The 24,490-nt window shown below is 47.8% G+C and overlaps 1 protein-coding gene across 1 annotated transcript in view; it reads left to right on the top strand.

Moving 5' to 3' along the window:
- The window catches only part of LOC144148379 (uncharacterized), a 63,538-nt gene that overhangs the window by 23,040 nt on the left and 16,008 nt on the right, over positions 1–24,490 (top strand). The window contains exons 3-10 of the mRNA XM_077679920.1: positions 566–637; positions 2,703–2,762; positions 4,830–4,982; positions 7,708–7,770; positions 12,018–12,220; positions 17,563–17,787; positions 19,221–19,333; positions 21,717–21,921. Of these exons, the coding sequence (XP_077536046.1) occupies positions 566–637; positions 2,703–2,762; positions 4,830–4,982; positions 7,708–7,770; positions 12,018–12,220; positions 17,563–17,787; positions 19,221–19,333; positions 21,717–21,921 (1,094 nt within the window). The remainder of the gene's footprint in view (positions 1–565; positions 638–2,702; positions 2,763–4,829; positions 4,983–7,707; positions 7,771–12,017; positions 12,221–17,562; positions 17,788–19,220; positions 19,334–21,716; positions 21,922–24,490) is intronic.

The raw sequence follows: 24,490 nt of genomic DNA, 5'->3' as shown, positions 1-24,490 counted from the left end.
ACCTCGACAAAATATCAATACGAAATTCAGTGGAGACTCAACGGAAAGGCAACAGAAACTCAATGGGAATTCGACGTAAGAAATTCAACGGAAAATCAATGAAACCACGGTGGCCACTTTTCCTGAAAAACTCAACAAATCCTCAACACAATCTCAACAGAAATTCTTTGGATACTCAACAATGTTTGTTGAGTGAATTCAACAAAATTTCTTATGAAACTCAACAATCATTTTTGTAAGGGTGGGTTCAAGCGGGACGGGTTCAAACGGGAATGGGTTGTTTCGGGCTACACCCCATTTTTTTTGGCCGGCTGGCTGAATCAGTTAGACACCAAAATTTCTGGGTTTTGGCGTTCTGGCCCAAGAACGACTATCGTTCTTCAAAAAAAAAAAAGGCCGCAGTTAGCGGGCATGTGAAGGCTGCCAGCACCGGTAAAACAGGAAGCGAAAGTCCTCAGAAGGAACATCTTTTTGTGTGCGTTTGCGAGAGAGAGAGAGCGAGAGAGTGAGAGAGAAAGAGAGAGAGAGAGATTTGTTGTGAGCGCGTGACATTCTCTCGTTCCAGGTTTTGGTCTAAATCGCCACATTGTCCTGAATGCCTCCAAGTTCAGATCAGCCAGAGTTCACGGCGGAGCTGGTAAGGAGCGCCCGCCCCCAGTGCCTGGGCTTTTATTACGCGAGAAAGGCGAGCTGTGGACTGACCTCGAATGTTTTGTCCGAACTTGCTCATTGCGCGCCTAATGATATTGTCGTATACGTGCAGCACAGTGTCCGCGCTGTAGAAGCACGATGCCTTAACGAGGAACTTAGCGGAAACGAAACTGCTCGAGTCATATGGAGCATAATAAAGCTGCGACAGAAGAATAAAGGCGGGCACATGAAATTCTGCCGCGGCTTAACAGATAAACAGAGTACCTTGGCAACACACGCCAAGGTGGAAAGATGTAAAAAAAACTGTGGTTGATTCCTCTGTCATAGGAATCAGGAGAGTGAAATGTGGAGCGAAATCTACAGCTGTGCATGATTTGCGGGTCGGCGGCTGTCTTGTGGGTGTGCTTGGCGAGCGACGTCCTGCCGGCAGGTCGCTTCGGCAAAGGTGTACTTGCATCATTTCCGTTACGCATATGACGTCAGTGAAATCTTGGGGTATCGCGGCGAAGAACACTTTCGTGTTAAAATATAAAAGCAAAAAAGGAACAACCCTGATTACAACGTACTCTTGTACTAGAGGTTGCTTCCCCGCAAGAATACCCTGTGTGCAGGGGTGCACCCTTCACAGGCCGCTTGCTTCGTTGTACTGGAATCACTTCCGTGACGGATATGACGTCAGCAAAATCTTCGGGTAACCGGGAATAAAACACTTTCGTGTTAAAATGAGGCAGGTGGCCCAGGGAGTCACAACTGTGGCATTGAAAGCGTTCTGGCGGCGTGGTTGCAGTGAACTTGATTGCACATTTTAATCGAGCTCCTTTGAACGGCCAAATGGTGAGGGGTATGCTGCAAGGTGGTGGCCCTATACGAGCCCCACTGACCAGCTTGTCGTCATGCGCAACTTCGACGTATCCTCTCCTTTCCTTTGCATGTTTCTACACCGTTAATGAAAACGTCGGCTTCTGCCTCCGGATAAGTAGGGCATCAACGTGCACAGATGTCTGCTCGCGCAAAGTCTTTCGCGGCGGATAAACGCCGCTCTACGAAAACTACGTACAGCAGTCCTGTCATTCTCATAAGAAGTCTCAAAAGCAGCACGACAGCGCCGATACTGCCTGTTAACTAATGCCTCTCATTAAAGAGGAGAAGGTGACCTTGAAATACTCGAGAATCAGATCTAGTGTTCCTAAGGCCGCGTTCAGACTATGTGCGCTACGTACGAATCGTTCGTACGCAACGTAGGCGTAAACGCAAAAAAAAAAAAAAAAAAAACGCAAAGAGCTTGTTCAACTATTGTTGCATTGAGCGTAAAGTACACAAAGTTTGCTTCCAGCAGGGGCGTAAATGTTGGAGGGTCCGCAACTTTTACGAAAAGCACAGATGCGACTGTTACTGCGCAGCCAATGGGCAGAACAGTTTCGACTTTCAGTTTCCGGTCACGGGCCTTCCGGCCTTCCCAGATGATTTTTTTTTTCATCCGGTGACCGCCATCGCAGATATCCGCCGATTCAACTTTGTAGAACATCGCAGTATCGCCAGTCATCAGGTTCTCAAAAAGATTGTGGAAATCTCCGCCAACGGCTCTATCGAGGAAGATTTGACGAACCCAGGTCCTTCTTCGACGCTTGCGTCTGCGTAGGTTAAGCGCGTAGGCGATGATAAGCTCATTTTGGGGCTCCTCGACCTCCGCTAACAGCCGCTTGCTTGGTCGGCGCCACATTGAAAAATGCGAAACGCAGTTGCCTCAGAGCGGTAATTGGCCGATCTTAAAATGCGTGCCTTACCGAAGGGCTCAATATGAACATAGTCGGTTGCTAGCGGCGTATACGGAAGTTCCAGCAGTTGCGCAGATTGCGATAAGTACGCCACTTACGGTGGATGCGAGTGCACTCTGAACGCGGCCTAAGGCTTGTCGGGTTGTTACTTTGAGTCTAAATAATTTATCATTGAAGAATACCGGGAGTGGTCTGGCTGAGCCGCGCCCAAGAACTCAAGTCGCTTAACGTGAACTCTCTTGCGTGCCGTAACGGTCTCGATCTGGCGCGTTTCAGGCACAGGGTTCTACAACGCGGCGCCTGGCGCGTGCAAGGATGCCCACTGTTTGACCAAAGGTGCGCCAACCTTTCGCCGCCCTTTACGGTTTCCACCTTGAGAACTAGAGGAACCGCGCTCTTGGTCCGACGAGGTGGTTTGGAAAGTCCAACATAATGGCTATGCTGAGACACTGGCAAAAAGCCATCTTGGGCTTGACGAGGCCTCTGCCCATTATACAGCTCAACCAACAGTTGCAATGTACATTCATATACCCTAAAGAAACAATTTAGCAGATTAATTCAAAAAAGATAAAATGAAACGTTCTTACACAAGAGCAATTTTATGGCATAATTAGTCATAATTTAAGCATTGAACCAAAAAGCATAATTTTGTTCGAGATAAACGCAATTAAAAGCAATTTAAAGAGTTTAATGGCACGGGTAGCTCTATTTATCAATTGAATTAAATAGGCTTAAGTACATTGCCAATAAAACAACCAGTGACAGGGTTACGCAAAGCCCGCTATCCCCGATGACCGCACATGTCCAAGGGCGGTTATAGCGAACCGTCGTAAAATTCCGAATCCGTTTAGTGCTGTGTTGTGCTTTAGTGCTTCGTTGCTTTGTTGAATTAGGGCTTTGTTGCTCACAACACACCATATTTGGTAGCGCGTGTAGGGAAAGTGAGGAATGTTACTGTTTATGTCGTTTACCGAGGCGAGAAAATTTGCAGGAAAAACATTCTTTTAAACGTCTTCTATACCATCCCGTTTCTAACTTCCCTTATCTGAGTATTTCGGTTAGAAGTTTTGGGTGGAGGGGGATGGTACGGCATTATTTTTCGGACTTAGGAGAACCAGACCTGAGATTTCGATTTTGATACTTTTATCCCCTTTTTGTTCCCTGAAGCAAACGCTCGTTTCCGTGAAGCGTAGGTGCGTTTCTCAAGATCAATGTAGGTAGTTGCAATATAGCTATCCGTGGGGCAATTTCGCACTCCATCTCGGTGACAACCGCTCCGTATTTATTTATTTTTGTTGTTATTTATTTAATTATTTACCTATTTATTTATTTATTTATTTGTTTGTTTGTTTGTTTAGATACCTACAGCGCTAAGTGGGCATTATTGTAAGGGGAACCAAACGACAAAAGATACAGGTAGCATAGCACAACACGAAAAGCAACAAACACAATGTAGAAATAAGAGATAAAATCGACACTCTAAACATGCATAACATCCCAAAAAAAAGACAAGAGCAGAAACAACACATCTGTAAGAGGTTGATACAAGTTGCACAACATGAAAAACAACAAAACACGTATACTACAATAAGAGATAACATCCACACTTTAAACATCAATAACATTCTAAAAAGGAGTACAAGGCAACACATCTATAAGAGGTTGATACAAGTTGTAAATGGTTAGATGAAGTTCAAATGCTGCAAATATGTAACGTCAAACCTAGTTAATCCTGTAATGTCCAAGGTATCATAAGATACGCCATCTTTCGGATTTTTGTACTCGCTCCTGGGCCTTTTGGCTGCCAAGCAATGTTCACTGTATCATTTAATACCTCCTAAGCCTTTGTCAAAAAAAAAAAAAAAATAAAAATAAATAAAGCTCGATAACTGGTCGCATGGGCTTCCAAATACCGTTTGAAAGGTAGACTCCTCCATCGCACGCGCGCCCGGCGGGTCTGTACCTACTTTCAATGGGTGTATGATGCACTTTTTTACGGGGTATATGGTACGTTATAAACTTACTTTATATGTGGGTGTACATATAACTACATGTAAATGTGTATAAGGTACGTCATAGACCTACATTATATTTATAGGTATATATATAAATACTTACTTTTTATGCGTTTGATAGATTACGCGATTTTATAACCCTTGGTCAAAAAAAAAATGTTTTGCCTGTTTTTACTGTCGCAAAATATAATGTAACAAATCATTAGAATTTTTATCTATAGTTTTTGTTGTTTTGGGCGTTACAGAGTTGAACAAAAACTTCTGCAAAAGTCAATTTTCTCCAATTACAAGTAGAGGAAGCACTGGCGACCACTTTCCGCTTCACGCAATCGCCAAAAGCGATGCTCGAGAGCGCGGATTGCGTTCGCGTCTTCTGCTCCCTTCCCAGGCGCAGGCGCCGTTCGGTACCTGAAGAAGGACTACCTGAAGTCGGCCTGCACGGATTTCTACCAGTTCGTCTGCTCGCACCACGACGAGGCCGAGTCTCCTCAGGTGGTTGCCCAACACGCGCTGGAGGACGGACTCCTGGCCATCATCAAGTGTAAGCCCGTGCCTTTCACGGCTCCAGCTTTAAGTAGAGCCACGTGCACGGCGTTCCGTCGTAGACGCTGTCGTTGCGGCGTAACCCAGAGGCTTCGAAAGCCAAGCGTTTATATCATCATAAGCGTCCGAAACTCGTGAACCGCTGGCGCTGGTCATACTTCGCCCCGTTGTTTAGCGCAAAGAAAACTGTTGGTACATTTAGGGCAAAATATAAGTAACTAACCAGTAGCGCCCGCGTTTATTTAGTTAGGAACGCTCGTTGGGTTGGTTTTGACGATAGCAAGCGAGAAAAAATTGGCCGCGTATCTGCTCCTTTCGTTGCAAATGTCGTTAAAAGACGATAGTCTTTATCGAATTTTGCCGAGTAAATGCCTCCCTTCGCTTTCCCGCTCACCTCTCATGTTATTCCTGTTGCGTCGCGCTCCTCCCAAGGTAAAGACGCCAAAGGTTTGCTTAAATCATTTAAAATTTCCCGCGTTCCACTGCTCCAAACCGGGTGTATCGATGCCAACGCTGCTGTACGGCGAAGACGCGTGTTAATCGAGGCGCCCTACTTCAACGTTTATAGAACCGCGTTTCCCTAGTTCACGTGCGTTCTAAGGAGAACGTGGAACCTATCTAGTGGAACCTTTCGCAACTCTTGCCACTTGATTTCTTCAAATGCCGCCAGAAGCTATGTGGCGCGGGCGACAGCAGGCGACGGCGGAGTGGTATTTTTTTCTTCAGTTGATGAAGTATTTAATCTCGCCAAAATCAAGCATGTAAGATTTTTTATAAAGGAACGCGGCAGATATCACTTCTGTATTTATTTGTTGTCTTATATAAGCGTAATATCTTGTTGTTCTTCAACAATATTGACAAGTATGAACATTACACCGGACTTAGACGGGCACATTTAGCTGTGACTATATAAGACTATTGCGCAGGCATTGTTCTGCTTTGGCCGGGTGGCTGAATCGAGTCACAGACAGACAGACGTGCAGACATACAGACAGACTAAAATTTCTGGGTTTAAGTAGCCCGAGAAAGACGATCGTCTTTAAAAAGCGGCAGCGCAACGCTGGCATGTGCGGGAAAAAAAAGCAAGCACTAGAAGAGGCAGGGGGCACGTGAGCACTGCGAAGGCACGAAATTTGAATTGCATTGGGGGGTAGCAGTGAGCGGATAACGGCGCTACAGCCCACTATGGCGAATCACTGCTCTGCATACCGACAGCTTTCACGTTGAGTGGAACGGCAGTAATTTTTAAGTGCGATGCACTTTATAAGCGACCCCAAACCACCCACCGCCGGCGGCGGCGGCGTCCGCAGCCCTGCTCTCCCTAGCAACGGCGCAGAGCGGAGAGGAGCGTCGGTAGCAACGGCGCAGTGACGTCACTCACCACGTGACGCCACGCCCTCACCGCTCCCTCGCGGCGCGGCGGTGTGCGCCGCGCGCATCCCTCTCCTCACCCGCGCCGTGACGTCACGCACCACCTCCTCTCCCGGCAGCGGCCGTGCGCCGCTGCGCGCGTCCCCCTCCCCCTTCGCTCGCTCCTCCTCTCTCCTCGCTGGCTGCAGCTGCGCGCGCACCCCTCTCTCTCGCGCGCCTGCCTTCTCTCTCAGCCACCTGGCTCGGCGCGCTCAGCGCGGCGTACCCCCCTTTATATGCAGCGATAAACCGCCAGACCTCCGTGGGTCGGCTCGCGCGCGCTCTCTCGCTACAGTCTCCTGCTCGCTCTGCTCCAGTTTAGACCGTTCGCTGGCTGGGCGCCTCTCAAGGCGATGTCAGAATTACTACGCCGTGTACTCTCGGCGCAAGAAATGCATTCGCACTTCCTCACGATTCCCTTCGGGGAGGTGGGGGCAATTTTTTTTGCTGCCTTTGTCTATAGGTCAGGCTGACGAGCGTCACGATTGAGGTGACCCAGGAATCGTTCTCCTTAATGGTACCTCTATAAGGGCACCACTAAGGAACACGATAACGCCGCGCCGTACGATCATTCCGAAGCCGCGTGTAGCCGAGGCGGTACCGTCGGTTGATACCCGGCTTCGGCATTATCGTGCGGTTACGCGTCCCGGTTACAGCCCACGAAATAGCGAGGACGACGGTCAAGCCATCGCTCGCCTTCGAGCGGTTCTCTTAAGGTTTCCGCCAACGTTACATAGTTTAAACGGTGCCCTGCCTCCCGCGCCACTATTAGGGTTGACCGATGAACCAGCCTGCGCTGAATAACGAAGTTGGACCTTTACTATATGGGCCGCAACTGGAGAAGCACTGTACTATGACTTCCCCGTTATGCATGATGTGTGTGCGTGCTTGTCACTAGCGCGCGCCCACGAGGCGGGGGCGAGCATCCTCTGCGTTCTCCCAATAAAATCCTGCGTATGCTACGTCTGTGGGTACGCATGCGTACTTACGTCTGCGTGTATGCGTATCTATAACATCCCTGTCACCCAAGTACCCATTTCCTATTTCATGATTTCGACCGAAGCATTCGCGTAGATGAGGGAAACAATTTACTTGTCATAAGATATTGATCAGCAATATCACCATAAATGTCCTTTTTTGTTACGGAATCTGGCAAATTTCTCTGGTATTGGCGTATGTAAAGGCGCGAGCAAAAATCGACCCGCTACTGTGCATGTTTACGTTTAGCAGGGAAAGTTCTGAAATGTGCTGTCCCACCAAGCACATGATTTCCAAGCCTAACTGTGTGAGTTTTCTTTTCTTTTTTTTTGCAGCCAACGAGAAGTATCCGGAACTCCAGACAGCCAGACAGCTGTACAAGGAATGCCTGAACAAAGGTACGCTCTACGGAACGCTTAACACGTTACTTGCGTTTCATCGGTTGATTTCCAGCCCAATTCACTGATATTTTGTGATGAGTGCCTCTAATTAGACATCAGAAACTATGCAGCGGGAAATAGTTTGTCGGGCAGGCACTGCGCACCATACTTGGGCACTTGTGGAGCATCGTCCTGCAACCAGATTTGCCTCTATTACAGGCAGATCTATTACAGGCAGATGCACAGCACCGCTTACCAATTTTTTTACATGCTCTGTTACATATCTTACGTTATCATCGTCGTCCCAATTTAAATTCATTGGGGCTTGTCGAACTTGCTGAATTTCTTCGTAGATACTGGATTGTCGCGTTGGACGAGAAACGGAAATCATGCGCACATTCTGCGCTGCTACGAGCCGTTCTCACTCGCTAATCGAACCCTTCGTGAATTGATTGATTGTAGGGTTTAACGCAGCGACGCAACGCAGGCGATGAGGCGCGCCGTTGGGGAGGGCTCCGGATTAATTTTGACCACCTGGGGATCTTCATCGTGCGCCGAAGTCTCGTGCCTTCGTGATTTAACTAAGCCGACTTGTACAGAGGAATACGCTTCCTCGCTTACGCTGATACTGTTCGTTGATTCTTTATCGCTTAGTATCTATTTAGGATTAAAAATGAATTACGAGTTTGGCGAATTATTTTGAGCTTATTTTGTATGCATTCCTTTCCTGCACAATCTCGAAAGGCGGTCGGCGTACACGAGTTTTCGGAATACATATGCGCCCACATGGCGCACGCTATGTGTCGGTTAATAGAGACACGTCACGCAAAAAACAAATCTCGAGCGTAGTCAACGTATCCTCGTTATTAGCCCCATGGGTGAAGGGGCGTTTAATACAATACTTTGACTAGTCCAGCCCTGTAGTAGCTTACTCGCTAGTAAGGAGTAGAAAAAAATGGGGCTAGTTGGTACATACTATACTCTTCATGCGTTAAGGCAGTGGGTTTCCACCATAAGTGTGCCGGGGATACGTTTAACTGGGCTCGCAGAAGTGATGGGGGATTCCGCGATGAAATACGCAGCCAGGAGTCGTAAATATCAAACATTGTGCCCTTGTGGCTGAAGTCGGCAATTGACCTATTCATTTCGCGCCTTTTCTATTTGGTTTTTATGCTGCTTCGTATTATGCTGTCAAAGTTCCTTTTGCAGCTGAAGTCGCCGAAACCGCTGCTACGCGTGCTTTTGTTTGTCGGGCTTTCTCGCGCAGCTGGCGTTTTGAGCAAAAAATTGCGCCCACCTCCCCGCGAGGGGAACCCAAACGTGCCGGGAACGCGTAAGATTAAAATGTTTTATGATTATTATTATGTTTTGTTGGCCAATCTGGGTCAATCTCTCTAAGTGGTATGCTTGGGGCTTCGCTGTCGCAACGACCTTTACTCCATCATTGTTGCTGTAAGTGGGAGCTTCTTTTCTTTTATTGCAAGTGTTAATCATTGCCCCATCATGCGTTGTATCAGTAGCATCTCGACGTAGTTTGAATGAGTCAAGGATATAAGGCGCGTTCGTAGCATTTGATTCTGTTTCGGTTTTGTGGCGCAGTGGGAACAACACCATGTACCTCGCGTTCCGCCCACATGGTCGTGGGATCGAAACCGGGTGCCGCTATTATTTTTTTTTATAGTGTAGGGGGAGGGGTGTGAACGGACAAGAACGCCGTATGGAGGGACAAGGCGAGTGAATGAGATGCAGTCGCACCTAAAAGCTGACTTTAAAAACGTGTGCTACGCGGAGAAGTTAAACTTATGCGCCATTCAGCGATTCCAGTTTTATATTTTTTTAGGTGAGGGGTCACAAAGAGAAACGAATAGGTATAGAGGGGGGACGCAGGGGGGGGGGGGGGCATAGCTTTGGTGTGCCCTCACGAACTCCCACACCCTGATATGCCCTCGAGAACACCTTGAGGTCCTCACGCCCCCTTTCAGATCCGCTGCTCTAAGGTTCACACGGGGCAGCACTGAGAACGGAGCTTGGGTACAGGGTAAAGCGCGCAAACTGATTTACCTGTGCAACCCAGAACGAGCATAAAGTATTAGGTGCAACACGTGAGTCACGGGACTGCCTGAAGTACTTGAAGGCTACATGGGTAGTCATGGGACTACCTGCAATAGCACCCCGTAGCCAGTTCTGATATGTTGACGCTGCGTGTCATCCGGAGCGACCCACGGTTGTCTGAAGCGCTGGTTTGCTGCAGCTTGTATGAAAACTTGGGCAGGGCATGTAATGCGAAGGCAAGATAACCGCTGGTCATTAAGTGTAACAGAGTGGATCCCTAGAGAAGGCAAGCGCTGCAGGGGGCGGCAGAAAGTTAGATGGGCAGATGAGATCAAGAAGTTTGCGGGGATAAATTGGTCACAGTTGGCACAGGACCGAGGTAATTGGAGAATAATGGGAGAGGCCTTTGCCCTGCAGTGGGCGTAGACAGGCTGGTGATGATGATGATGATGATGATGTATGAAAACGGTCTTCCCAACTTTATCTTGAGGTTCTGTCTTGAGGTCTACGTAAGCGTCCGCACGTCGGTGAGTCATGTCACCGATGTCCACAAAGGTAACTCCATCTAGGGTAACGTCATCATAACAAAAGCCGCGCCAAAATAACGGTTTGTTTTAGTTGTGAAGACCGCACGACGTTAGTGGCGGTAATTGTATCCGAATGACCAAAAAGCTCAAGAAGAAAAGCCGATGCAATCCTGGGGATATTTTTTACGCCGTGTGGTATGAAGCGGCACTGTAGTGTCAGACCGGTAGATCGTTGCCAGAGTTGACTCCAAGATTTAAAGCGCCGACGCAACGCAGGCGCTGAGGCGCGCCGTAGTGGAGGGCTCCTGATTAATTTTGGCCACCTGGGGATCTTTAGCGTCCGCCGGAATCTCGTACAAACGGGTGTTTCTACTTTTCGCCTCCATCAGAAAAGCAGCCGCCGCGGCCGGGAATCGAACCTGCGCCCTCGTGCTCACCAGCACAACGCTTTAGCCGCTGAGCCACGGCAAATAATGAGTAACGTACTCGGTGACGCTATTTAGCCACTTTCTTGGGCACTAATGTCATGTCTGCCACAAAACATCTACGGTTATAGGCCGCGGCTGGTTGAAAAAATTAGCATATAGGTAGCCTTAGCTAAGGTTGAGAGAGTGATTCTTAGGTTTCCTGATTGTCTTGGATTAGCTTGATTATCATGCTTACTGCTGCTAAAACGATTTCCAATTCCAATTCAATAGAGTCCAATCCAATCGCGGCAGCGGCTCTGGCGAGCCAGCTGTGCGCCGTGTGACGTCACTGCTCCTCGGGCATGCGCAGCACTGCTCTCCAGAAACCACGCGAAACTGCTCAGTATCGGCCAGTGTAGCTCATACTACAATACGGCGCACACGATGGCGCGTGGGTTCGCTTCGCTGTCTGATCCATTGTTGGTTCCTTTCTTTCCTTATGGCACGAACCGATTAGCGAATAGCATTTGGAGCGCAGAAAACGCCGCCCCATTTTGTCAAGTATGTGTGATCTACAGTGGACGTAGGGTTTAAGCATAGGCGCCGCCTCCTCCGGCGCAAGTTGCACGCTTCAATTCTCGGGTCCTCTTTCTTTAAAGTGCAGAGCACTTTAGGGGCTCGCCTTGTCCTAGCTCCTCGCTCGCTGGACCCAAGTAGAGCCCCACGGCGTTCCGTCGTAGCCGCTGTCGTCGAGGTGTCCCACAGAGGCTTTGGAAGCCAAGCGGTTTAGTTATAAGCGTTCGAAACGCGTGAACTGCTGGCGCTTGTCATACATCTCCCCGTTGTTTAGCGTAAAGAAAATTGCAGGTGCATTTGAGGAAAAATATGCGTAATTAACCGGCAGCGCCCGGGTTCATCTAGTATAGGAACGTCCGTTGGGTTGCTTTTTACAAAAGTAAGCGAAAAAAAGTGGCAGTGCAACGCCGGTTTGTGCGGGGGGAAGAGCAAGCACAGCAAGAACAGAACTCCCGCTGGCGCAGTTTCAGGCAAGGGGCGCGCGAGCACTGCGGAGGCGGGAAGTTTGAATCGCATTGGACAAACCCCCGTAGATTTCATCAGGAGATGAATGAGACGGGGCGGCGAAGGGCGTGATGGGTGGTAAGAGTGAGCGGGTAACAGCGCAACAGCCCATTATGGCGGATCACTGCTCTGGACTTCCGACAGCGTTCACATTGAGTGGGAAGGCTTTAATGATTTTCCCTCTTCTGCCTCCGCACAGAGGCCGTGAGCGAGCGGGGCTGGGACCCCTTGAACGAGCTCCAGGAGACGACGGACCTCGCTGGCTGGCCTTTCATCGACCCCATGCAACAGCCGCTCATTTGGCGCGCCGCGGCTCGACTCCTGCGCCGGTTCAACCTGCCCGCACTGCTCTCCGTCGGCGTGGAGAAGCACCCGCACAGTCCCGACACCAATATAATCTCGGTACGCACGCTGGCACCCTCCAGTGCGGGAATAACAGAATGCGACAGGCTCGAACATACCGTATTTTTGCGCGTATAACCCGCACCAAAAGTGCGAAAATTTCAGTGGCAAAGTAGGACTGCGGGTAATACACGGGGTTTTTTAGGGGCGAAGCTTCTCTTGCTCGGGCCCTGTCCCGGCCGTACACGGCACATTGTACACGGCACATTGATGATGATTGTGGCAGGATCCCCCTAGGGATTGGCCAACCAAAGATTGGCCGAAGAGGTCATAACGTTCAATGCGTTCGTTGCTACCCAACGAGGAGGAGAGGAAGAAGAGGTTGTCGTTCGTCGCCTGCGAGCTGAAGACACGTACCGGGGTACACGACACAAGACGCTCTGCAGAAGGCCACGGCCAAGGTGGCTAAAATGTCACACACCGAATTCGCCAACTTACCCATGGAGATTCTCATTGTCCCAAACAAGCCGTACACAATCACAACAAACATCGACGTCGTCGACGGGTTTGTCAACGGAGCGGTGGAAAGCTTGACGTGTCGAGTCTTTATATAATGTGTGGGCGAATGTTTCACTGATTTACCGATAAGCATTTTAGCTTCGCCCCTCTCACCATTCACTTTGTGGAGATGGAGGGATTTTTTTCTTTAGTGCAGCTACACGGCAATTGCGTTTTGTCGTGAAGATGACCTTCTGTACAACAGTGAGGACTGCGACTTAAGTGATAGCTCTAGCGAGAGCAGTCACACTGAGTGAATTGTGACTTTCGCCTTGCAGTTAGTGTACTCTACTTGTTGGATATTCGCTTTTTCTGTATACGTAGCATGTGATGTGTTGCTTGAGCAGTAGCTTTTGTGCAGCCTATACGCGAGGATTTTTCTTTTCCGGTGAGCTGAAAGCGGGGGTGCGGATCATTTGGTGGGTCAGTTATACGCGCGAAAATACAGTATCTGTGAGCTTGGCCCCACGTCTACAGTGTACTAGAAGGTATGGTGTGTCGTGCGGGGAAAAACCAATGGAGAGCGCGGGTCCCTTTTGCGATGAAAAAATTAAATGGAGTGAAGGCGTTCGCCAGAGAATTCCTGTTGCAGCCAGCGCCACCTGGGTTTTTAAATCAAGGTAAAGGTATTTACGTCACATATAAGGGCATGTAAAGTTAACACGCGAAAGGGGTCGTCGAACTAGAATCAAGCGCCTGTACTTCCACCATTTTTGCGGCGCTTCACGGTCGCATAGGATCCCTATGATCATGTACGTTTGCTTCTGCAACTAAGCTCACCTCGCGTTCTTCGAGGTGGCATTATTTCTGGCAGGAAGGGGACCTTTCATCGCCCTCTTAGGTGTCGTATGCTCCGTGAGTTGACTGTTTCCGCAGCAGCGCGAGTATTGATGACATTATTCACGGGAGGAAGGGACTTCTATACTCCCAGCTCTTACAACAAGGACACGTCCTACATTAAACACGTAATAGGCTCATCACAGCTCGAACGTTTCAAATATCCTTTGTAAGATGCTTAAACACCCTCTGCGCATTTTTGCTCGCATACCGTCTAGTTTCATGCAGGGTGCAACGTAGACAAACTCCCTCCGCAACCCCCCTCGTCCTATTTTTTACCGACAGCCTGGGGCTGTGTTCATCGCGCACAAGTGAACAAACAAAGGCTTAGAAACGCAGTTATGAATCGTTGTGAATCGAAGTAAAAAAACGACGTCATTAAAATACCACACATTAAAATTTGTTACCACCACTTATCGGCCGAAACAGGTGTAAAAATCTTGCCCAATGGCACACACTTTTAAAAGTTGTTTTGATTTTAAAAAAACTTTAGCACGCAGCACGACATACAGACGAATTCAACACGCACAAGGCACACTGACCGCAAATAAATTGAGGAAGGCAACCAACGGGATACATGGGGAGAGCGAGTATATACTTAATTACATTACAAAAACATCTGCTTTTTTTGCTTTTATAGCCAGCAGAGGAAAACCCTCTGATAGAATCGGTGTGCTTGTCACAAAAATCAAATATTCTAGCGCTAGTTTTGGAATTATGCCTTTTAATGTCAGCGTATACAAGTCAACATGCGAATTTACAAAAACTTCTTAATCGTGAGGTGGAGTGCGAAAAAGGGCTGTAGTTATTACGTTCAATAACTTATTGAATTTTATTAAATATCAAACACCTATTTCACACCCTTTCAACTCTTTTCAAGAAGGGTGTTTATTATTTTAGCACACCTTCTGCCGAATGGGTGTAAAGCTACAAATTATGGCATTGGAACGCAAGAAGAGAGGTGTAAAAGAATCTCCGAAATCGGAGGCCTTCCCTTTTACAGGGGTAAACGTGAACATTTTCTGTGAATGGAGTAGTTTTGTACCTCAGTGTTTAAAATATTATGAATTGCGATTGTTCATTGACGGCGGAGCTACTTCAGGCCGAGTTTGGTCCGGTGGCGACAACCAAAAAAATACAAAGAAAACAAGAACTGCGCCGCCTCTAAAGGGTACACCACCGCAGCTCAGTATTATGAAGGCGAATCCCACTTTTGTGACTGCACGAGTGTGAGCACAAGGGGCATATGCTTATGCGCACCTCTTACTATACCATTTTAAAGGTGATATAGTCTTTTTAAGCTACAAAAACGCAAAAGAATTGACACAGCTTGCACCAGTACTGCAAGGCTGGAGAAACAGCGGCTCTGAGGGTCGACCTAGCTTGTTTCCCCCTTGGATCCGATATCAGTGGGGGGGGTACCGACCGGAACAGCCTTATAAAATCCGGCCAAACTTGGCATCACCCGTCACCCCTTAGCCTAGCCTAGCAAGAACAGCGCAAAATCTAACAAAACGTTGCAAAGCCTAGCAAAACCTAGAGAAACAACAAAACCGCAAGAAGATAGGTCGACCACCGGCTCCGCTGTATCCTTTGCAATTGAACGCCCATTTCACACCCTTTCGACACCCAATAGAAAAAAAGGGTGTTGCAGTCGGTAAACACCCTTTTTGCAACACAAAAAAAGGTGTAAAGCTACAAATTGCGGTATTGGAACCTAAGGAAAAGGGCGTAATGACTTCCAAACGCCCTTATTCCACCTATACTACTCAAGGGTCTAAAAAAGTTGTGTTAGTCCGAGAGAGAGAGAGAAACATCGGGCATCGGCCGCTTCCCTCAGGGCGGAAATTCACCCCACGCGCTGGGCGATTTTCAAGCCGTGTCTCGCAAGGTCATTCATCGCGTCGCAATGAACTTGAGCAGCCGGAGCGCTAGTATGGCTTGTGTGACGTCACGCCACATGATCCGCAGCGAAGAGGCGTCGCAGCTGCGTTCCCCTGGAGCCTCACCGCTGCTATACCACTTGACTATGGCGAAGGTTTAAAGGGACAGACAACCGATTTTCGTCGTGTATATGTTCTCTAGCTCATATGAAAGCCAGCGCTTTATATAGCCCGATAACCACAAGCAATTTCTAAACAAACTGGCGGAAATAATTTTAATTTGGCAGCAAACTTCCTAAAATCGGAAGGGTGGCGGTTCGTAGTGTCGAAACTTGACACTACAATATGTGTCCCTGTCACGTGACCTGCAAACGTAGCAGCTACTGTAACTGCTGAAAGGTTTATTTACGTACTTAAAACCTTTTAACACAAGTATTTGTACAAGGTTAAATTGCATATGTATTTCTAAACATTATTCTGAAATTTTTAAAGAAACGCCGCCTGCCGTCGCTGGGTGCTTCTCAGCATGCCTCTCAGTGTGGCTAACTGAGCCTCCATGCCCGGAATCAACGGCAGCGTTCAGTAAACAGACCCAGCGAAGGAGCTTTGACGATTCTGCCTGAGTCAGGGGCGTTTGTTCTGCCAAAATTTTTGATTTCAGTTTCCAAATACGCCAACGGCAGCTTAAAAAAAAAAGAAACGTCGCGCCCGGGGAAAATCGTACTTCCCGCGTCCACAACGTGAAGCCAGATTCTACCTATTGTCTATCCCAACAGAGGGCGCATTCATGCAAAATAGACCGTTGCATTAAAACAACAGATAAAGCAACAGGAAAGCCTGCGATTCCAACTTTTTTAGCTGGGAACAAGTTTTTAAATATCGTTTTTTATTTCGCATACAGACAAAAGTATGTTGCCGAGCTACTCCATGTCATGGTTGCCAGCATTAGTTTTGGGAGGGACACATACGGCTCGTAGATCAAAAAATTCGATTTAAAAAGTTCTAGGGCGTTATCAGCAAAACCGTTTCTCGTCAAGGTGCTTTAAGTGATGCCCTTTCATTTGGGATACAGAATATATACTCGACAAAAATCGGTTGTCTGTCCCTTTAACGGCAACTTTGCCGGCGCTTGGTTGCGCAGTTTCTCCATAGATGGAGTGCCGCCGTGGCCGTCTGCGCATGCGCTTCAGCTTTTGCTCATGGTAAATAGGTTTACAGGTGTTAAACCTGAGCCATTTTTAAAGAACATAGTATTTCTTGGGCTACTTAAACGCGAAAGTTTTGGTTTGCCTATATGACTGTCTGTCTGTCTGTCTGTCTGTCTCTCTGTCTGTCTGTCTGTCTGTCTGTCTGTGTCTAACTCGATTCAGCCACCCGGTCAAAGTGAAACAGAAGTTGCTCAATAGTTTATATACCCACAGCCAAATCTAACCGTCTAAGTCGGGTGGCAATGTTAATACTTGCAACATTGTTGAACAAGTACCTAACGTTAACCTAATGTGAGGCAGAAAATCAATACATAAGTGATATTTGCAGTGTTCCTTTACAACAAATTCGTGGACGCCTGATTTTTGCGATAGCAAATGAAATACTACATGCACTACAGTAAAAAAGATCACTCAGACTTCTACTGTCGCGCGCGCCACTACAGATACTGGCGGAATTTTAAGAAATCAAACTGGAACCGTTACGAATGATTCTGCTAGATAGTTTTCACGTTCCGCTTGGAACAGACGTCAAGGGCGACGTGGTTCTATAAACTTTTAAGTAGGGCGCCTCGATTCACGCGCGTCTCCCCCGCACGCAAGCGCTGGCATCGAGGCTCCCGGCCTGGAGCAGTGGAACGCGGTAAATTTAAATCGCCTTTAGCAAACCTCTAGCGTGTTTACCTTGGGAGGAGCACGACGGAAGAGGAACAGTTTGAGCGGTGAGCGGGAAAGCGAAGGGAGGCATTTACTTGGGAAGTGTCGACGAGAGACTATCGTCTTTCATCGACATTGCAACGAAAGGAGCAGATACGGGGCCATTTTCTGTTCTTCCGTATTGTAGCTGGCATGGGCTAGGTAGTGCAAAGATGATGGCTCGGCCATGTTTAACCCTGCTGCCTAACTCGTCGTGTCGCAGGTTGGCCTTCCGGAGCTGCTGCTGCCGTACAACTTGGGCAACCGCTCGCTCAAATGGTACTACAGCGCCGTAATGCATGCCGTGTCTCCGTTCCGCGAGGGCGCCGTGGCGCCCGTGCTGGCCGTCGAGGTTTCTTCCTTCGAAAGCCGCCTGTCCAACATTGTCGCCCCTAGGCCAAGGTTCGCCATCCAGAAGCTAGCCGCCGCGCATCCGGAACTGGCCGAGGCAAGTCCCGCCCGTTAACGTAATGACGGGCAGGAGTAATCCAAAGGGGAGCTTCGTACCATGGTGCAACAATATTGCACTGCGCTTCGTACTGACGTGCACTAGGGGGAAATCTGGCGCTGCAGTCGCGTGCCATCATAGGCGATGCCACAGGACCCAGCAACCTTCAGCTTTAGCTCGGCTGCGTATTTCCAAACGCTTCGCTGCACAGAGCACCCACGTGACATATCTGTTCGCGGTTACAGTGTACTGGAAGAGAAAGGTGTGTCATTCGGGGCCGATTAGAGGGGTCCCTTTTGCGATGAAAATTTCTGCTGAGAAACTGCTGTTGTAAGCAGGGCCCCTGGCGGCTGCTGCTTACAAGTTGGTTTTAGAAGCCTTGTTTGTTAAATTAATCCTTGTCTATCAACCATAATTGTCTTCTTTGTTTATTTCCTAATAGAAAGTTTTGCAAAACCCGTCAAATAATTGTTTAGCTTGACTTAAAAACTTATAGGTGGTGATCGCTGCAACAGGAGTTCTCTGGGGACCGCCTGTGCTCCATACATTTTTTTTTCATCGCAAAGGGACCCCCGCTCTCCATTGGTTTTTCCCCGCACGACCCACCTTACCTCCTAGTACATAGTAGCGGGGTCATTTCCTGCGCCCAAAACCTAAAGCGACCTAAACATAACGAATCACCATCATTAACAAAAACAACGCATAAATGTGAGTTTAGAAAAAGATTAAATTTAGAAAAAAAATTTAATCAACGAAAAAAAACCTGCTGGGGCTCAAACCCAAGCCGTCGGAGCCAATACTTCTTGCTCTACATCGAAGCCACAAAGCCCGACGCCGGTCTCGTCTTAGCAGGCGCGCAAAAGAATAGCGCGCGCAGCGGCATCACATACGTCACGTGGCTGTTCTGTGCCGCGTAGCGTTTGGAAACGCGCGGCCCTAACACTGGCCCCTTGATGTGTTTGTGGGTCGCTTGATGGGGACAAGTCTGTTTACAGCTGTTAGTCGCTGCAGTTTGGTCCTTCCAAATGGAACATCAAGTGTTCCCTGTCGCAGTTCAACCTCCCTGCGCGAACAAAAACACAAAAATATTCCTCCGAATCCACCTGTATACCAATTTCTGATGGTCTCACCGGGCGACTTTGAGGATCAAGTTTGTGTCGTCAATGTGCGCGCCACTTGTGCTGGAGCGTATTCGAAACAGCGTTGGCACCAACCCGGCAGCGTTGTTATCTGAGATGGAAGCATAGAAGGGGAGGGGGGACGCTTGTCTTGCAGGGAAGCCAACTTGAATGGTAGCCGTTTGCAACGAAGGGCTACGAGCGATGACTTCTGAAATGGCACGCTGTACGTGACGCTAGGGGCCGCTCCTCGCGAACCCGCTCCTACTTTCCCGCCGAAAGAGCTCATTTTTGTGCGCCTTCATGTTCGCGCAGTTCCTGAGAATCGTTCTGGAGAACATCACCAGGCTGACGAGTAATACGGAGTTCCTGGTCAAGGACCCTGAGTACGTGACCAAGCTGCTGAGCTTGGCCAAAGAGACTGCCCCGTAAGTATACCGCACACTCTTTCAATTTTTACGGCCACAAGAATATACACGTGCGTTACAGCGTCATTTGCGTCCGGGGTATTTTAATGGCACAGTCCAACCTCGTTATAAAGGAGTAGTATCGTGACAGCAAATTAGTTCGTTATATCCGACATTTGTTTTAACAGTAGAGGTGAAAATCGGCTCTAACAAATCGAAAACCTGGCTCGCCCAAAAATGCGTGATACAAAAATGCATTTTTAGGCATCGAATCCACTAAGGTAACCCTTTACTTTTCTCCTTGTTGCATTTCAACCTCAATGAACGGGAACATGAGTACGTGAAATTACAACAGAACCAAGTTCCTCGACCATAGAGGCCTGCATCCTTATTTATTTGAGGAATAGAATCTTGCTCTGGTAGCTACTCACAGCACTGAGCAAGATGAAGTTTCCACAGTGAGCACGAACAAAAGAACCTTTATACTTCTGCAGTTTCAGAAGCCGGGTGTTTTTTAAGCAGCTTCTCATACACTTGGTCAAATATTTCTTCGTTATATCCGATATCGCGCGTGGTTCTCGCGGTTTCAGTTTCGTTATAAAAGAATAACAGCCATTGAAATAAAGCGTGCCCAATCAGTTTGTATTTAGTTCGCTATAGCCAATAATTCGGCATATCAGTGTTCGTTATAACGAGGTTCAACTGTACCTCTGATTGGACGGACCTCTTCTTTTCTGTGCCTGTTGGACGTGGAAAGTTTACTTTTTTTATTCCGATGGAGCCGCAGAGGTTCAGTGTACTAGCAGGTGTCATAAAACAGATCTTACATTAAAAACTCTTTGTTGGGAGAAACTTTTTATAACCGTGCACATTCAGTGAACGTTACGTATGGTTCGGAGGCATTTTCGATTTCTTATGTTGGCCTTTTTGTGGCGCCACCTCTCCGCGCGCACCAACCCTGCCCTGTTATGTTAGCTTCTGCTGGTTTTTGCCGGTATGTGGATTCATATGGCAATCTCCTCTAAGCGGCAGACTGCATCTCGCACGCTGCTTACCTAGACTGTTTTAGACTGATAGTCAATGTTCCCGGTATGATTGTTTGAAAGGATTGGCCGACTCTGAAATACTCACGTCATTCGAAGGATTCTGTTTATAATTGATGCACAAGGACGCGGGTTCAATTCCCGGCCGCCGCGACCGCTTTTCTGATGGAGGTGGAAAGCAAGAACCCCCGTGTGTTCGAGATTTCGGCTCACGTTGAAGATCCCCAGGTGCTCAAAATTAACCCGGAGCCCTCCACTACGGCGCGCCTCAACTGCGTCGCGTCGGCGCGTTAAACACCATGATCAATTTCGACACACGGGCGTTTCCGCTTTTCCCCTCCATCGGCAAAGCCACCGCGGCTGGGATCGAACCCACGTCCTTGGGCTCAGCAGCATAACACCATAGCCACTGAGCCACGACGGCGGGTATGAGCTCAATAAGAAACGAACGGATACCGAACGATGTTAGCGGCGATTAGTGTGAGTGGGAGGATCATTACACAAATTATATCCCAGTGACTCGCCGTTCCGCCGTGGGTTCATTCACCCTGCCTCGTGCATTTCCCCACGCGTCGACCATGATCTCAAGATAGAACCTTTATTTTCTCGCACAAAGAAACGCCTTGTTTTGCCAATAAACGAGTGGAATTCTCTCCCTGCTAGCATTGTAACCCATGCACAGCAATCAGCTTCCCACACTGCGTTATTTGCGTTCCACACTGTGATCGACAGTCTTAGCCATTGCCATTTTTTTCTGCTGTATAACCTGATGGGCTGTTCTTTCAATGTGCTCGCTTGTCAAAACCTTGCTCTGTTCTTTCCTGCATATGTTGCTTGCCCGACTGTGTATCCTGCGCATGTCTTGATAAAAAAATTGCTGTTGTCATTGATTAGGTTCAAGTTCAAGTTTATTTTACCAGAAAGAAGTACATGTCTGCGGAAATATACAGAAATAGATGTTCGTGGATTACTGTATAAAACCGCCCTTGTGTAATGCCCTCGAGGCCCTTAAGGTAAACAAACAAGCAAACAAACAAGCAAACAAACAAACAAACAAACAAACAAACAAACAAACAAACAAACAAACAAACAAACAAACAAACAAACAAACAAACAAACAAACAAACAAACAAACAAACAAACAAACAAACAAACAAACAAACAAACAAACAAACAAACAAACAAACAAACAAACAAACAAACAAACAAACAAAGAAACATACAAACAAACACAAACAAACAGACAAACAAACAAACACATAAATAAATAAAATAAATCAACATATAAATAATAAAATAAATAAATAAATAAATAAATAAATAATAAATAAATATAAAAATAAATTCCTCTTACTATACAGGCACATCGTGCTGAACTACCTCGGCTTCCGGGCCCTGGTGGCCGCCTCGCCCTTCTTGCCGGCCAAGGTTCAGGCCCTGAGCGCCCTGGGAAAGTCCCCGGCCCTGAGGAAGCAGATTTGCCTCGGCGTGGTTGTCGAATCGCTGCCCGTTATGTCCCTCTACGCCGGCTTCAACGCCTTCAAACCGGGTATCCAGAACTTCAAGGTCTGTTTTTGTTTGTCTGTATCTATCTTCCCTCTTGCTTCAAGTTTATAGCCATTCGCATTGGCCCTGTCGACTAGTAGAGAACGGCTGCTAGTTGACGAAATACATACGGCAACCTCTAAACTCAACTACCACGTTTAGTTCGAGTTCACGCACATGACGTATATGCGCCTTATTGATGCGAGCTAACCGATGCGATACAACCGTTTTTTTTTTTTTTGAGGCGTCTTTTTAGCCCTTAGGGGCTCGGAAACTTGGCGTCTCATGTCGTCGTCTTAACCGTCGTCTCATGTAGTCAAGGTACTAAAACATCCGGACACTCGTTTACGCCTCGCGCTAGACCGTAACGCGTACTAAAAAAAAACACCGGCAAATTCGTTTACGCTACGTGATGGAACGCTTCCTAACGCGCACTAAAACAGACCGGGACACTCGTTTAGGCCTCGCGCTAGAACGCTTCGTGCTTCAAATACATGAGGCTTTTACAGCAAAGCTGTATACTTCTTCCGCCCAAAGGCTTCATCTCCGTTCTCAAAAACGCCAAGGCGCCAAGAATACCCATATACACTGCATGCTTCGCCCCTCCCCAGGTTTCACTTTAGTGGCAATGGCCCGGCATTTTTTTTTTGTTCTATATGACCGGTGTGTTTCCGTTTGAAAAGCTTGGATTATAGCCTTGTCCTGTGGACTGCTCAATCCGTCCTTTTTAATTTCACAATCTTCATTTCTTCACATAGGCTATTCAGTCAATTAAGCTGGGACACCACACCGACACATTGCTCGACGAGGAACCGTATTACTACACTTCATTTCTACGTGGTCCCATGAGGAGACCCGTCTGTAATGCTTGATGTGTCGCAGTTTCGCCACATAAGAAAACGCTATTGACAAAAGGCTTTTATCGGCTCATGTCGGATCTCTTATACTGCACCTAAAAGAATGTCTTCCCGCAGTTCCCTTGTGCATAATAATGAACCCGACTATAAAAGGCTCAACGTGTAACGCTTTATTGGAATTTATGAAGGCATTTATTCAAGGCCCTAAAGTCATATTTTGGTATCACACCTCTAACACTGAGCCTGAAAAATAAACTCTCCGCAATGTTTTTTTTGTTTTTTACAGTAGTGAAGCTTATTTTAAGGGGGCTCGGTGTACATCGCTCCGTACGGATACATGGGGTACTAAAAGGACCATAAATACAAAATACAAGTTTAAGGCCGTAATTTGGACTCCGTGAATTTGCCGTGAACTTTGACATCACCGGTGCCTTGTCTGACTGGTTTACAGTTTTGGTCACGTGCTTCCGGCTGACAAAGAGGCTGTGTGCGCTTTAGTCATTTTGACGTTTCATGGCGTTTAGTAGTCCCACTTTTAAATTTTGCCTTATTTCTCTTTACTGACCCTTGTTCCAGAGAGAGAGAAACCACTTTACTTAGGACGCCACCTGTACTCGGGCCTCTAGTTTCGTTTGATCGTATCACTCGAATGCTAACGTGCAGTTAACACACCAATAAAAATGTGTTAAGTCCTTGCCCATAATAGGTCACTCCTGCCCATATTACGTCACTGTGGCGTGAAATTTCAACATTTATTTTTTTGTAAAAAAACTGACAAAAATTTTGCATCTTGTTTTTTTTTTTGTTGCGATAAGTAGCTAGTGACCTACTTATAACTTGTAGAAACCTAATTTGCTTCAGCGTGCGACGGTTGTTTAATTAGAGGCATTTTAAATGCGGCCAGTCGCAGTTTCGGTTTCAGCGAGTGCCGCGAAACGATGCATTTTGTGGATTTTGTGTGAACAAAGCTGACCACGCGACCGTCGGATGGATATCACAGAGCAGAGCCGCCGTAGCACTGTCGAATCCGCATCGACGGCAGTTTCTGCGAATGCCCCCACGTACTGATCTCGTGCGGCGCTTAATTAAAAAGCGACCGTGGATGTTACGCAGGCGCTGCGAGTGCAAATGCTACCGCGGCTAAAGAACGACGCGCGACGCTCGAGACGGTGGGTGGCAAGACGCGCGCTGGGAGCAGCCGGCCGGTCTGCCTACAGGTCCGCCTACAGATGTGTTCGGCTTAGCACTGCGGCGGATATTCGAGTGCCGCTCTCGTAAGCGGTGCAGATTACAATTTTTAATGCAACCCGCCATCGCATCATTAACTCCTTTCTCATGTAAGCCACCATGGTCAGGACTTGGGGACAATTTCGTGCAGCGGTAACAAGTTATCACTCGAGCTACCTGCGCCGGCCTGGGCCACTTCGCGGCCGTGGCCGCCGTTTGCACAGCGACCGTGCGGCTAGCTCAGTGGGCTTTTCGTGTCTCCGTCGCGTTTTCGCGTCCAATGTAAATAAAAAGTAATAGAAACAGAGTGCCTGGAATCGCTGTAAAACTTTGGTCGTGGCCAGCTGCCCGATGAGCTTACGAAATCACGGCGCCTCCGCCGCCAACGATCGGGTCGTTCGTTCTCGAGAGCAGAAGCTCCGCCCTCCGGCCCTCCGATTGGAGCGGCGAGCCGGGCGAGCCGGCGAAAAACGCCGGCAGTGCGGAAGCGGCAAACACAAACTCGT

This window comes from Haemaphysalis longicornis, unplaced genomic scaffold (genome assembly GCF_048455015.1).
Source record: "Haemaphysalis longicornis isolate Haplotype H1 unplaced genomic scaffold, Haemaphysalis longicornis Haplotype H1 scaffold_8, whole genome shotgun sequence".
Taxonomy (NCBI): Eukaryota; Metazoa; Arthropoda; class Arachnida; order Ixodida; family Ixodidae; genus Haemaphysalis; species Haemaphysalis longicornis.
Note: the sequence above shows the minus strand (reverse complement) of the source record. Positions and strands in the feature narration are given on the sequence as shown.